Source organism: Protopterus annectens, chromosome 6.part0, assembly GCF_019279795.1.
Source record: "Protopterus annectens isolate FY-2018-M chromosome 6.part0, PAN1.0, whole genome shotgun sequence".
NCBI lineage: Eukaryota > Metazoa > Chordata > Ceratodontiformes > Protopteridae > Protopterus > Protopterus annectens.
Genome location: NC_056737.1, coordinates 20,620,877 through 20,636,137, shown reverse-complemented (window position 1 = coordinate 20,636,137; position 15,261 = coordinate 20,620,877). Strand labels below are relative to the sequence as shown.

At 39.2% G+C, this 15,261-nt stretch overlaps 1 protein-coding gene across 3 annotated transcripts in view; it reads left to right on the top strand.

Moving 5' to 3' along the window:
- SCFD1 (sec1 family domain containing 1) overlaps nt 1–15,261 on the top strand; it is a 3,579,547-nt gene that overhangs the window by 383,486 nt on the left and 3,180,800 nt on the right. For all 3 annotated transcript variants that reach the window (XM_044073814.1, XM_044073812.1, XM_044073811.1), the window contains exon 5: nt 7,522–7,644. In XM_044073814.1, coding sequence (XP_043929749.1) covers nt 7,522–7,644 — 123 coding nt within the window. The remainder of the gene's footprint in view (nt 1–7,521; nt 7,645–15,261) is intronic.

Sequence of the window (15,261 nt, the reverse complement as noted above, 5' to 3'; positions counted from 1 at the left end):
AGCTTTGACTTTTATTCAGGTGTTTCCCTTTCTTTTCTCTACATGCAGTGTATTGTTATATTTGTGACTTTTTGAACGGAATTTACTTCATTATAGATGGATTATACAGTTTGCCTGTGGTGTTTTTTCTACCAAGATGTCTGATAAGAAAGGTACTTCAGGTTTTAAGCATTGTACTTCATGTAAGGGCAAGTTACCTAACAGTGATTCTCATGATGACTGTGTATATTGTTTGGGAGTTCCCCACCTTTTGGTGCAGCCTCCATGTTACATTTGCCAGAGTTTCAGTCAACACACTCTTAATGAGTGCAAAAATAGTCATTCTGAAAGGGTTACTCAAGTCTCCCTTCTCAGAGGCCATTTCTGTGATGGAGGTCTCAACCCCTCCTTCTAAGGACAAAAAGAGATCCCATTCTGTTTCTTCTTCACCTTTGGGTGATCAGAGCAAGCCTGGGAAATCAAAGGTCCCAAAGTTATCCTCTGAGCATAAATATGCCTCTTCGGCTCAGACCATCTCAAAACCTTTGGTATCGGCACCTGTTTCAGCACTGGTCCTGCCTCCTGCACCGATCATAGACTTTACTATGCCTATTTCAACTTCGGCACCTGTGGCCAATTCAGCTCAGGGCACACCTTCGACTATACCACTAGTTCCCATTTTGGAACCGACCATTTCGGCTCCGAGTGCCACTTCAGCACCGAGATTTGTACCGACCTCACTGGCTTTGACCCCTTTACTCTTCTGGTCTTGAAATTAGAGACTTTGGTGCCTGCAAAACTTGCACCACAGACCCGATACTCCCCTTCCATAGATCTGTTTCTGAGCCAAGAGTATAGCCCCTTCCTTGAACACCCTGACTCTCCATCTGCAGTATCCACTAGATCCACCAGGAGCCTTTTGGAACACAACATGGTGCGTCTTGTAGACCAGCTGTTGTTAGCCAGGGGGATTCCCTCATTTTCTAAGACCCATCCACCTGCAGGACTTGGGTTGTCTTATCCATGGACTCCATCTTACACTCTTCCTTCGATCATCTTGGTTCCGAAGCCTTCTGCTCCGACATCCTTCTTGGAACCCATCACCTCAGCACCTACGGTGCATCTCACTCCAGCTCCGAGTTTGCCTCTTTGGTCTCTCATTCCTTCTGAACTGGTCCTTCGTCAATCTGGGGATAGGGGAATGGGCACTTCATCCCGGGGTACGGAGCCACCTCTCCCCTCAGTTCCATCCTCGGCACTGATAGCCGTGTCCACGTCAATCCTGCATGAGGCTCCATCCATGTGGGCGGGCTCGTCAGAGCGGGGTGTGACCCCGGTTCCGAGGTTGTCTTTCTCTGTTCTGGGCACCCATCCCTCTTCAGGCAGGCCTGCCCTCCACGCGATGGAGAGGGCTCTTGCTTCTGGCATCACTCCTTTGATGTCAGAACCCCAGTTTTTACCCCCTGAGCTACAGCTGTCACAGACCACCCCCCCGGGACACCAGGCAAGGAAGCCGCAGGACACCCCTGTTCAGGGTACCCATTCTTCTGAGTCCTCCTCAGAGACCCCCACTAAGGAGCCCCCTCAAAAGAAGACATGCAAGAGGAAGCACATGGACTCACCCGAGGAGTCCTTAATGGAAGACATGGATTACGATGATGGTGAAGGATCCCCACGGTCAGTTCCTGATGATGTTTCTTTCGGAGACATTCTGGAAATGTTAAAGCAGAGAGGTGACTGGAAGCCCTCCAACCCTTCATGTGAGGAGTCCGTGTTCCTGCAGGCTTTTCATGCATGGCCTTCTACCTCTTGGGTGACCCCGACTGCCGACGAGCTTGTCCAGCTAGTTGTGCAGCATGCTTGGAATAACTCTGATTCCATTGAGGTGATCCCTCGGAGACCAGGCAAAATTCTTTCCCCTCCCGAGGAGAACCCGCCTTGGTCAAAGGGTTACCAGTTGATGCTATGGTGGTGGTGGCGCCATGAAAAAGGACTTGGCTGAGGAAATTCCTAGTGTTCACCCGCCCAACAGGGTGTCCCAGGCGGTGGGCAGACTTGGGAAGCATGTTTTTGCTTCAGGGACCTTTGCTATATGGTCCCTGAATTATTTGGCACATTTTACGAGGCTCCAGAGGGACTTGATCCCTGAACTCTCTGGGACACTTGCAGGACAGTTGTCTGATGAGGTCCGGGACAAAGTGGCCTTGCAGCTCGTAATCCTGGAATCAATATCCAACTCATCCATGAGGTTGCTGTCACATGTGACCAAAGGGGTGGCTAGAGCAGTGGGTTTGGGCATTATGAGGCGTCATGTCTGGATGCGCATTTGTGACCTCGCGGATCCCTTCAAGTCTTCCTTTCTGAATGCTCCCGTCGAAGCTTTGTCCCTTTTTAGCTCCAAAGTGAAGGCCACACTATCCAGGTGTGAGCAAGATGGAAAAAACCTGTCTGCCATAGGCCTATGGTTTTCCAACCCTCAACGTACCTTCTCCAGGAATAAGAGTAGTAGAAAAATGTGGCATAAGAAATCTCAGGGTCCTTTCCATGCCATATGTGGTGATACTCCCAGAGGCAGAGGGGGTAAGAATTCAGGAAGATGCCCCTATAGAGACAGAGGGTGTCCATGTAACCAAGGCTCCAGGGACTCTTTTTCTGGTCAGCCTTGTCAGTGCTCCTGAGGAGCAGCCCGATTGCTTACCTCTGGAAGCAGTCAGGGGTAGTTTCTCTCTGCACCAAGCTGCCTGGCAGTCTGTCACCACTGATCATTAGGTGCAGAGCATTATCACTAGAGGTTACACCATTCCCCCTTTCTTGTCGGCCAAAATTTCCAAAAAAACTTCCCGACATTCCACCCAGTCAAAGGGAAGAAGCAGCTTCAGAAATTATAAAGCTGTCTCAAAAAAGTCATCTAACCAGTCCCACCAGACCAGCGCGGAGCCAAATTTTACTTGAGATTCTTTTTGGTGCCAAAACACGTGGGACTGGAAACCCATTTTGCATCTCAGCAACTTAAACAAGTCTGTTACCCAAACCAAATTCTGGATGGTCATGGTTCAGTCCATTCTTCCCTTTTTAAGAGAATGCGATTGGATGTGCTCTATAGACCTCCGGGATGTATATTACCACATCAAGATGGACAAATGCTCCAGGAGTCTACTTCACTTCAAGCTAGGAGCCAGTCATTATCAATTCCGTGCCCTGCCGTTCGGTCTCTCTACAGCCCCTAGAGTGTTCACGAAATGCATGGCAGTAGTAACAGCTCACTTTAGACTAAAAGGATTCCGGGTGTTTCCATATCTGGACGACTGGCTCCTTTCCGCCCCCACCAAGCATCTTCTGGTAGCAGCACTGCATTATACTCTCTCTCTCTCTGGCAAAATTGTTGGTAATAACAATACAGTGGGAGAAATTAAACCTTATCCCTACACAACAAATAGAGTTAATTGGAGCAGTGTTCAGTACTCAGTCCTGTCTGGTATCACTTCCAATTCACAGACTCCATCGATTGAGGCTTCAACTCCAGGTGGTACTCTCTCAAACTACAGTCTCTGCAAGGGAAGTTCTTCAGGCCCTAGGTTCTATGGCAGCATCAATTCCAATAGTGCTTCCAGCAAAGCTACATATGCGGATTATGCAATGGCTCCTTCTGTGTCAGTGGTTCCCTTGCTTATCACTCCCTCGATTAGCAGATTTGAATAACCAACTCCTGCAAACAGGACCTGCTTTGGTGGATGAGGCCAGACGTAGAACTTTGGAGTTGTCCATTTCAACCTCCTCAGCCCACAGCCATTGTGACCACGGATGCTTCCCTAATTGGGTGGGGGGGGCATTTCCAGGGAAAGACTGTCCAAGGCACATGGTCCACCTCTGACGCCCACCTGCATATCAGTGTTCTGGAACTGAGAGCTGTGCTGTTAGCACTGCAGACCTTCCATTCGACTCTACCTTCCGGGACAATTGCAGTTCAATCAGACAATATGTCAGTAGACTGGTATATTAACAAGCAAGGAGGAACCAAATCCTATCCCCTATGACGAGAAGCCAGAGAAGGCAGTGGGTGATGGCTTCCAACAGTTTCCTGATAGCAATGCATATCCTGGAGAGCTCCAACGTGACTGTGGACAAACTGAGCAGATGTATTCGTATGCCTCATGAGTGGTCCCTCAACCCCAAGGTGGCATCTGTAATCTTTAGCATCTGGGGCCAGCCTTGCTGCGATCTTTTTGCTTCCCCATCGAGCACCAAGTGCAGCAGCTATTTCGACTTACATCCCCCGGAGGGGGGAGTCACTGAGGGATGCTCTGATCCACGATTGGCCCATGGGACATCTTTACGTTTATCCTCCCATCCCTCAGATCCTACAAATTCTGAAGAAAACTCTTCGGTTGAGATGCAAGGTGAGCCTCATAGCCCCATTCTGGCCTCGACAAGTTTGGTTCCCCTTCCTTCGGCCTCACCTAGTATACCTGCCGTGGATTCTAGACCCTTTATCAGATCTGATTGCTCACCCCCCAAGGGTTGTCACCCAAATCTGTCCAGTCTCAAGCTGACAGCTTGGTTTCTCCACATCCACTAGTCGCCAGGCAAGCTAATCTCTCCTCGCCTGTTCGAGATATCATTCTGGCCTCTCACAAACCATCCACCAGAAGACTATATCGGGATAAATGGAAAAGGTTCTCTATGAACAACATGCTAGACCCATATTCAGCTCTAGTTACTGCAGTTCTTCAATACTTACTATGTTTTTTGATAATGGAGCTTCTGCCTGTGTGGTACGAGTGCATCTAGTGGCAATTTCCACAATGGTATAGATGGCACCCCTCTTATCTCTTTGCACCTTTGCAAGGCTTTTCTCCAAGGGACCTCTCATATCAGTCCTCCAGTCATACAGCCCGTGGAACCATGGAACCTCTCTCTAGTACTTCAGTCTTTGATCCAAAAACCCATCAAACCTGCTGCGAAGTGTGACCTAAAGTTTTTGTCTTGGAAATCCTTGTTCTTGGTAGCCATTACCTCTGCCAGAAGAGTCTCGGAGCTGCAGGTATTGTGTATCAAGAGGCCCTATCTGGTCTTTTATAAAGACAGAGTATCACTTCGGACGAATCCATCCTTTCTTCCCAAAGTTGTTTCTGAATACTCCATTAACCAGACCATTGATCTACCAGTCTTTTTTCCGAATTTTGCCAATAAAGGAGAGTATTGCCTTCACTCCTTAGATGTGCATAGACAATTGAGATTTTGTCTAGACAGGACCAAACCTATCCGTAAATCTGAACAGCTTTTCATCTCCTTTTCTGGGCCAAAATGGGAGAGGCTGTTTCCAACGTTACTTTGCCAAGATGGCCAAGGGAATGCATACGTTTCATCTATTCCCTCTATAATGAAAATATGCCAAAAGTTGAAGCTCACTCCACTAGATCTATGGCAACATCTATAGCATTCCATTCCAGGGCTTCCATGGATGACATCTGCGCAGCAGCTACTTGGGCTAAGCCTCATACCTTTATCAATCATTACAAATTGGACTTGGTCTCCAGAGAGAGAGCTGCCTTCGGCTCAATGGTACTCAGGAATGTTCTTCCATAAGGGCCACCCATGGATCTCAAGGTAGCTTGGGATTCTGTCCCATCAGTGATGAATGGAAAGAAGATTAACAATATCAGATAAAGAAGTTATGTCTTACCATAACGTTCCATCTGTGTTGTTCATCTTCTTTCATTCATCACTTCCCACCCTCCTTCCCCCTCCAAAGGCTCTTGGGGGATGCTTTGGGTCTAAGTGATGCCCTAGGGTATTTACGCAGAAGTGGCCTTGGCTTTACTTCCTTTTCTATAGCAAACTCGATCTGAGGTAACAGGGAGAAGGGCATTTTAGATAGAGACTTAGCTCGAGAGTTTTTTTGGCTGGTGCGAGCTTGGTTATAAGGCAGACTCAGTTCCGAGGGTTCAGAACCGAACCCATCAGTGATGAATGAAAGACGATGAACAACACAGATGGAACGTTATGGTTAGCGAAAAAACAACAAAACAAAATTCATGGAAATTGTATGTTAAAGAGATGGTGAGGAAAAGAGAGTTAAAAAATGAAAATGACTGGATCGTTAAGCAGTTTACTAAAAAAAAAAAAAAGACATGGATAAACAGATTATCGTAACAGAATTAGACATGGTAATAAAGAAAGTAACTCTTAGCTCTACAGCAGGTTTAGATGATATAGGATATTTAATTTGTTCTCAGTGTACTGCACATTCTGTTTTTATCGGTAGTCTTGACTGAGGGTTATTTTCACTGATTGAAATAGCATTCATTGAAACTGTATGCACAATATAAAGGCCTGCTTTAATGTGGCTGCATTTCTAGACTGATGCAAAGAGAATACATTTTTTGTGTACATTAAAATTATACCTGATCATACAACTTCTGTTCTGTCCTACTTTGACCCACTTCTTTAACTGTAATTCCAAGTAGGATGGCTTGTTTCTTGTTCTCCTTTTCCCTAACTGTCTTTCCCTTCATCCTGCACTGTGGAGATATGGGCCAAGCAGTGGAACCTGTGTTCAGACTCACTTTAGGGCACTCACAAATTTTGATTTATTTCTCCAGTAGCTTGAAAGCATTTTTTGAAAAGAAAGCTAGATGTGCCTGCCTAGGAGCTGTTACATTAGACATTTTTAAAATAGTGCTCCCCAAGCAAAGAAAAATAATGTTAATACGTTTAAAGCCACCGTTCATATTTTCTTCTGCTTGGAATTCTTGGGGCTTTGCTCTGAATTAAAATAATCACAGCATGTACTATTGTTAATTTTATCTGCGTGGCTCTGTATATATATATATATATATATATATATATATATATATATATATATATATATATATATATATCCATTCCCCTATATGAACCCATCAATTTACACGTACATCACGAAAAAAGAAAAAAATAACACATTAAAAACATCGACTACATGGAAAGTGCAGAACATACAGGAGAAGTTATTAATACAGTTATACTGCACTACATAGCATACACTAGCCCAAGATCTAACCTAACTCACTTACCCACCCCTAGCCCAAGATCCGACACTGATGGTTTGCAATTTCAATTTAGAAGTCCCGATCTTCTCATTTTCGATGTAGTGTAAATTCGATGGTTTCATAGGAAACCATATATATATATATATATATATATATATATATATATATATTCACACACACGTTTACATCCATTATATTTATAATGTATATACGTCAATGTGTTTTTTTTCCTGGGTTGTGACTGAAAAAGGACAAATAAGAGTCATGCCTACCTATCTAATGAATAATACAGATAACTTATATAAATTATTTCATAAGGCATGTACAAGCTGGAAGTGACAAATAATTTTAGTACAACTTTTTCTGAAGAATACAGACCATTTTTAATAAGTGAAGTTCAGAAGGAACATGTGTATATTCTATGATTTGCATATTGAAGTTGTTTTCCTTTTGATTTGACTAAGATCTTTGTCTACAGCTTCATTCATAGTTTCTACTTCCTTTTGACTAGGATCTACGTGGCCAGCTGTATGAGTCTTACTATTTGAATTTCATCTCTGCCATTTCAAGAAGTAAACTGGAAGACATTGCAAGTACAGCGCTGGGTGCTAATGCAGTTGCACAGGTTGCAAAGGTAAACTTGTTTAAAAAAATGCATAATATCTTGTCAGGATCTGTCAGAATTGCAGATTACTTTTTTTTTGCTCAGCACGTTTTAATATTGCAGATCACATCAGACAGGTATGATGATATCAAGTTATAGTTTATTTTTCTTTAAAGGCAAAACGATAGCAGTTTCCATGCCAAAATAGTTAATACTGAGTACCTTGAAGCATGAAGAGTCATGTAGACGGAAATACGTGCGCACATATTAATATAATGTGTCAGTGGCACAACAGCTAGCACACTTACCTTTGGTGTAGAAGACTGTGGGTGTATTCCCACACCAGGTAGCTTGATTGCTGACACTGCAGTGCAGAATGCAGGGGGTCTTGCAATCCTTAACGGTCCATTCCCCCAGATGAGATGTTAAACCGAGGCACCATCTGCTTGAGATGGTGGTAGTTCAGATGAATGTTAAAGATCCCAGGGCACCTATTTAAAGAGTAGGGTCCTTTACTGTATTCAGGTATTTACAAATATTTGCAAGTTAACATATTCACATATTTACAGAGATTTATATCAGCTGTCCATTCCTTCATCCTTTTCAAAATTTCCTTGTCACATACATATGGATCCCCACTCCTTTTTCCACAACCACCATTTAATCTTTCTTACTTTGTTTGGTATTACCCAATTTACATTAAACATAATTTCATTCAGTATTTAATGACAGATAGTTCAAACAGTAAAAAACATTTTTTTATCTAGATCTTTAATGTTGTTCTTAGTTACACCCTCATAAATCCATATTCAAGCATATCCATATTTTACTTTTAAAATCTTATATTTCATTCAGATATTTTTCTTTATTTTTCCCATAACTTTTTTTAACTCTTTTCTATGTCAGAAAAACATGTTCTGCAGTTTCCAATTCATTACAAAAAGCATATCCTTTCATTTATTTTTTATAAAGCATATTTATATTTACTGGCAATCTATTAATTTGTAATCTCCACAGTAAATCCTGTCATTCTACATTTTTCATACACCATTTAGTTATTTGTTTTATAGCCTTTTTCCCATCAAATGCTTCCATTGGTTTACGCAATAATTTGCTAGCATTATGATTTTATACCATAATTTCCGATTTTCTTCGTCTTTTTTCTATACTTAGCTTGTACATTTTTTCTTGATACATATTTATTTCTTCATTTCTCCATTCTGTCTCCCTCTTATTCAGTTTTGTTAAATTCCGTTCTCTATCATATTTTAACTTAGAGTCTTGCCACCAAATTACTTTCTTTTCCATTAATCCATTTTATCATCCTATACAAATTTAAAGATGCCCCATAAACTAAAACACCATAATCCCTGTCCTTATACAGTACTCCCATCTTCACTGGATTTAATGTTGAACCCTAAATAAATGTAAATATTAATCCAATAAACTGTTTTTCCAGGTCTTTTGGCATCATATATATATATATATACTGGCCATGGGTCCACTTCAAAATACTGACTTTCAAAATCCCTAAACTCAAAATGCTGAGACCAAAATCTCTAAAGTTCAAAATACTGAAAACTCAAAATACTGAAACTCAGACTATCAAAAAAACAAAACACAGTACAGCAACACAACTATATTGCAGCAGAACTACATACAGAAACAGATTATTCTTCTGCAAGTATAAGCTGAGGAGCATGCCCCCCTGCACCCCCCCATGTGGGGTGCTGTGCCCCCCACACCCCCTGCTACTTAAATATGTCAGTTCCAAGATTGCACTTCACTAAACTAAAGTGCAATCTCGGAGTTGATATATTTAAGTAGCCCCTGCTTATACTTGGAGAAGAGTAATATGGTTTGTGTTTGTTTCAATATGTACTTATGCTGGAATATAATAAGTGTTGGTACCCTGTGTGTTTTCAATATTTTGAGTTTTCAGTATTTTGAACTTTAGAGATTTTGGTCGCAGTATTTTGAGTTTAGGGATTTTGAAAGTCAGTATTTTGAAGTGGACCCACTGGCCATATACATTATTTTCCTCATCCATACAGAGTTTATCAAGTACATTTTTCCCTTATATGTTCTGTATTTATTGCATATAATACTAATAGGTTCATAGCTTCATAGGTTAGTACTATACTAACTGCCCTTGCAAGCTATTTTAAGCCTAGCCAATAATCCCTTCTGAGATTCAAACCCTGCACCTTGTGTTTGTAAGGCAAACACCTTAACCCTTAGGCCACCCTAATGTCCTTTAATTCTTGTAAGCTGTTCAATTGTTGCTCCATAACCACACTCAGTGTACTGAATTTTATTCCTCAAACCAATATTTATTTTATTCAAAATGTAATTCCTTTCAGCTTCTCTTCTGATTAAAATCATTTACTTTTTTTTCTCTTGATTTAATGACATTCCTATGTCTTATAAGCTGTTATTTATGCTGAAAATTGATTGTTCCATAACTCCCTTAGTCATAAGAATATCATCTGCACAGGATATCATAAATGGATATTCAACACCGTTACTCTGTATATACCTGCTGTTTTAATTTTTTCATTTATGTTTTTTTACTGTACAATTCATAACTATCAGAAATAAAATATTACTCATTGGACTTCCTTGTTTTAAACTGCATGTTCATCTCTATCTCTTCATTTAACCAACCATTTATCAGGACTCTAATTTTACTATTTCTATACTCTGAATTAATTACATTCTGTATTTGTTTATTAAAATTATAGCCTTCCATTGTTTTCTATAATATATCATGATCTATTATATCAGATGCTTCATTTTTATCCCCTAGCAATTCTTTTGCTGCATTACTTTCTTTTTAAATATTATCTATCATTTCTATAAGAATAATTAATACTTCCTGACATTCTTTTCCTTTAATTCCATAAATGCTGTCCTGTAATACTTTATTAATCTTATTCTCTATTCTTATTTGTATTGTTTTCATAAATATTTTATAGTCGTTATTATTTAATACAGCTGGTCTCCAGTTAGTAATTTCTACCTTATCTCCTTTCTTCCATATAAGTTTCATAATACCATTATATAACTTTGTATAAAAAATACCATATTTTAACCATTCACTAAGTATATTTATCAAAATTTCTTTTTGCCATAATTCCAAATCCTTACACATTAAATATCCTATATCATCTAAACCTGTTGTAGAATTAAGATTTACTTTCTTTATTACCATGTCTAATTCTGTTACGGTAATCTGTTTATCCATGTCTTTATTTTTTTAGTAAATTGCTTAACGATCCAGTTCATTTTTTAACTCTCTTTTCCTCACCATCTCTTTAACATACTGCACTACAGTTTCCAGTAATTTTGTTTTGTTGTTTTTTCACTTCCCCTTTCTTGTTTTTATTTCCCTCATTATGCCATTTTCCTATTTTACCATTTTGCTTAAATAAGGAAACATATCTTCCTTTTTTCTTTGCAAAAAATATCATTGTATATGCAGCAGTCCCTTTATATTTTCTCAATTCCTTCTGTATATCTATTCTGCTTTTCCATAATATACATTCCCATTTCTTGCCAAACTTTCTAAAGCTTTATTCTGTATTTCCACATATTCTTGTTTTTCTTTTTGTCTTGATCCTCATTTCCATTTTAAATGCTCTAATTTATATTTTTCTTTAAATAATAACCACCATTCTGACCAATTATTATAAGAATTTCTCAGAGTTATATGTTCTTCCATAACTGACATAGATTTCCTTTTTCATTCCATGTTTTCTCATTTATGATTTTAATTTCTTTCCCATTTTTATATGTTTTGTTTTATTATTTTCTTCATTTTATTTCCGCATTACCATATGGTTTAAAAAACTGTTTGCACTGCTTTTTCAGTAATTATCATTAAACTTTTGTAAACTAAAAAATAATCAATCTGTGTCATAACATTTCTTCTCCTGGATGTGCTTGTATTTATCTTCGCTAATACCACATTTCCACATGTCATGATCTCTATCATTATTTTCTTATCTTTTTTCTTTGTATCCCTTAAAATCACCTGTAATTATGATGTTCATGTTAACATTTATGTAATCAAATATCTCTTTAAATAACTTTTCTTTCTCTTTATATGATACATATGCATATACTGCTATTACTCTATATAATTTATATTCCTATCTTAAATTTACTACAAGTAATCTAACTGAAATAAAATCTAACATTGAAATTGCTGGATTATATAATATTGGTATTCTTGAAAAAGTCTCTTCTCCCAAGTTCAAATTATAACCCCCCTCTCCATAAGTTTTCTGTTTGTAGTCTTTCTTACTTTGTTAAACCTCTAATATCGTCTAATATTATAGTGATCTACTTCACATTTGTTACACCATTCCAGTGTCCTAATCCTTCTTACTAAACTTTTTATACTACTCGCATCAACTGCTAGAATTCTAAGACTATCTGCTTCTCTTCTCCTTAGCCTGTATAAAATTATTATTTTTTAACCATTTCCTTTCTTTTTCACTTTTAATCCTAAACCTTGAAATTTTATATTCCTATATTGTACTCTTTACAGTAGAGTTTTTTCTTTTTAAATATTTTCCAATCAGTGTTTCCTTCATCACTAACATCTGACTTGAGTTCTAATTCTCCTTCTTTATTTTCTTTTGTTTCTGACTTTTCTATTTCATTATTAAGCTTTGTTACATATTTAGTCTGTTCATCTCTTTTTATAATTTTGATTCCTTACCCTTTTTATTGTCATTTACATGTCCTTCTGCACACAACTTTTCCTTTTGTTCTTTTTCACAATCTGCCCATAAATGCCATGTCTGCTTACATTTATAGCATTCCATTCCAACTCTTTTTGCATCATGATCATGACCATAACCCTCAATTACAAAACATTTCTTTTTATCACAATTGCCCACAAAATGACCTTCTTTTCCAGAAAAAAGCATGTTTTTGGTTGCCCCAATATATTACAATAGCTCTGTTTCTTTCCACATTAATCGTACTAGGGATATGAATAATTTTGTCATTTTCTATTTTCAGTATGACATTACAATCCCAAACCCCTGTTCACAATCTCATTTTGTCCAGTACTTTTAAAATGCTTTTAACTCATTTGCAAAAATTCTGTAATAAATGTTTTTAACAGTCTTTCTGTCTCTATTTGAAATCGAATGTTCACTTTCTTTTGTGTTTCACGGTAAAAAGTCGTAACAGTATACCTATCCCATGGATACATATCTTTTTTTTCATAATTTCACATAAATGTCTCTAGTCCTGCAGCAGTTTCAAAGCAAATGTCATAATATGTCTCCTTATTTATCAAAGTAAATGCTCTTACCTCTTGAGCCTTTATTCCTAAAGGCACAATCACCGTGTCCCATATTTCATACCTGCCCAACTCCTTCTCTTTACTTTGTATACGTACTAAAAACTTGTTTCTTCTCAATTCCTCTGTTCTTAGATTTTCTCTTTTCTCCTTCTTCTCCTTCACTACTTCTGCAAACGACTTTCTGTATTTATTTCTTCTGTGTCTTCCTTCCGAATCTTTTCCATTCCTTCTTCCCATGATAAATCATTTCAACTCTCCAGTTTTTTTTTTCTTCTAGCAGGTTAACCAGTAATCATTTCGCAGTGTCCCGATTGGAGGGTTGTAACCATAACGCCAACGTGCAACACTCATCTTCTTTTGAACTACAAAACAGCTGATCTGAAGTAGTTAACTTCATCTGATCAGCAACCTGTGGGTTTCAGATCCGATATGGATCCGAGCCAGCAGCATACCAAGCAAAAGATCCAAGCTTCAAGCTCCCCCCCCACCCATATTACACTGCAACCTTCTTCCAATCCCCAGATCTCGTTTGCCGCGGCTTCGCCAGCACGGGATTTTTGAGCTCCAGGCAAGTTGTCGGGGTTTTTTTTTCGAAAACTTTTGTCTGTGTGTGCCCCTTTTGATAAATTTAGTAATAATTATTAATTTATCCCTCTCTACGGTTACCGTTTACGATAATTATTGGTTTTTTTGTACTTTGAAAGTTAACTTTCTGTTAGTGTAGGCCCCCCCTTCCCACCCGTAGATTGTGTGTGTGTGTTCCCTAATATGTCGGAAAGTCAGAAAGTGACTTTCTCTAAGTGCACAGAGTGTGGCCACAAGCTGTCACCAGCTGATGGTCCCACTCTGTGTGTAATTTGCTTGAGGATATCCCATTTGTTATCCGGCTGCAAAATCTGTGCGGCCTTCAACCCCCCGAGCCCTGCAGGAACAAGTTAATTCTGGTGGGTCTTCGACCCACAGAATCAACTTTGGCCTCTTGTGCTGCTTCCTCACCAGCCACGGCTGTGGCTGTCCAGCTTTCAGGCCCTCCTCCCCTGCCTGGGACTCGCCCCCCCCCACCTTACCTCAGGGAGAGAGAGAGGTCAAGAAAGAGAGAATAAAAGAAAAACACAGGGAGACCGAGAGACATTCAGAGAAAGAAAAAGATAAAGATAGAGAGAAGGGCTGCAAGCAGCAGGCATAGTTGGATCCAACGGCCCCTCCCACTGAGGTGATTTTTGTCTCCTGTGAAAGTTACCAGGCCATCCTCTCCTCGGCTGCGTTCACCACGTTTTTCTTCAGAGCTAAAGGAGGAGGCTAGACCACCCTCAAGCTCGTCTTCTTGTCGGCGGCGTCCTCTAGGTCGACTTGAAGCATCTCTGAAGCAGACATGGATTCTACAAATTCAACTACAGGTGGGGTGTTGCTGGCTTCACCCCCCCTCCCAGTGCGGGAAGTTCGGCTCAGTTTTTCGCTCAGATAGCTCCTTCTCCAATCCACCATTGGATATCGGTGTCTATGGATCCGAGGAGCCCCGGAGTCAGGGGGTCGGCGCCGATGGTGCCTTCGGCCTTGACACCAGCCATGCCCTCGAGTCTGTTGGATCCACTTTCGGATCCGATCTTTCGGAGCCGAGAGTTGGGAGTCGGATCCGAGGGGATGAGTGTGTCACAAGGAATAACAGAAACCAAATTCTCCACTCAATAACGCTTGTATTTAATTTAAGTGTTTAAAAATAACAATACACTTTTCGTCAAACACAATGTTTCAACTTCTTCAGAAACATTTAAACAGTGGATCTAACCACTATTTATGCATTTAACATGGGACTCGAACAATCATTCAATAATTCAATTTACAATTTAAAGGCACTTTGTGCTTATAAAATAACATTCATTCATAACAAGCATAATTTAAATAGTCTTTTACATTGTTTATAAAAATTCATTAGTTTATGTTTAAAAGAACACATTGATACAAAAATAAATATAAAATATATATAAAATATATGTATGTAAGAGAATATATGTAATTTAATCAAGTAAACAAAATAATCAAAATAGCATGTCCAAAAGGCAAGCAAATTTGATCAAAAAATTATCAAAAAATGAATTTAAAAATAAAAAATGAATTAACACTATATAAAACAATTCAGGTCGCGTCACGTTTTAAAATGTGGAAAATGTTTATGTATATATATATATATATATATATATATATATATATACATTAAGGTATTAGGAAGTTTTTCACTGTTTTTGTTTCCTTTAAATATATATATATACATTCAACCCTTTGTAGGTTTTAAACATAAACTAATGAATTTTTATATGTTCTTTTCT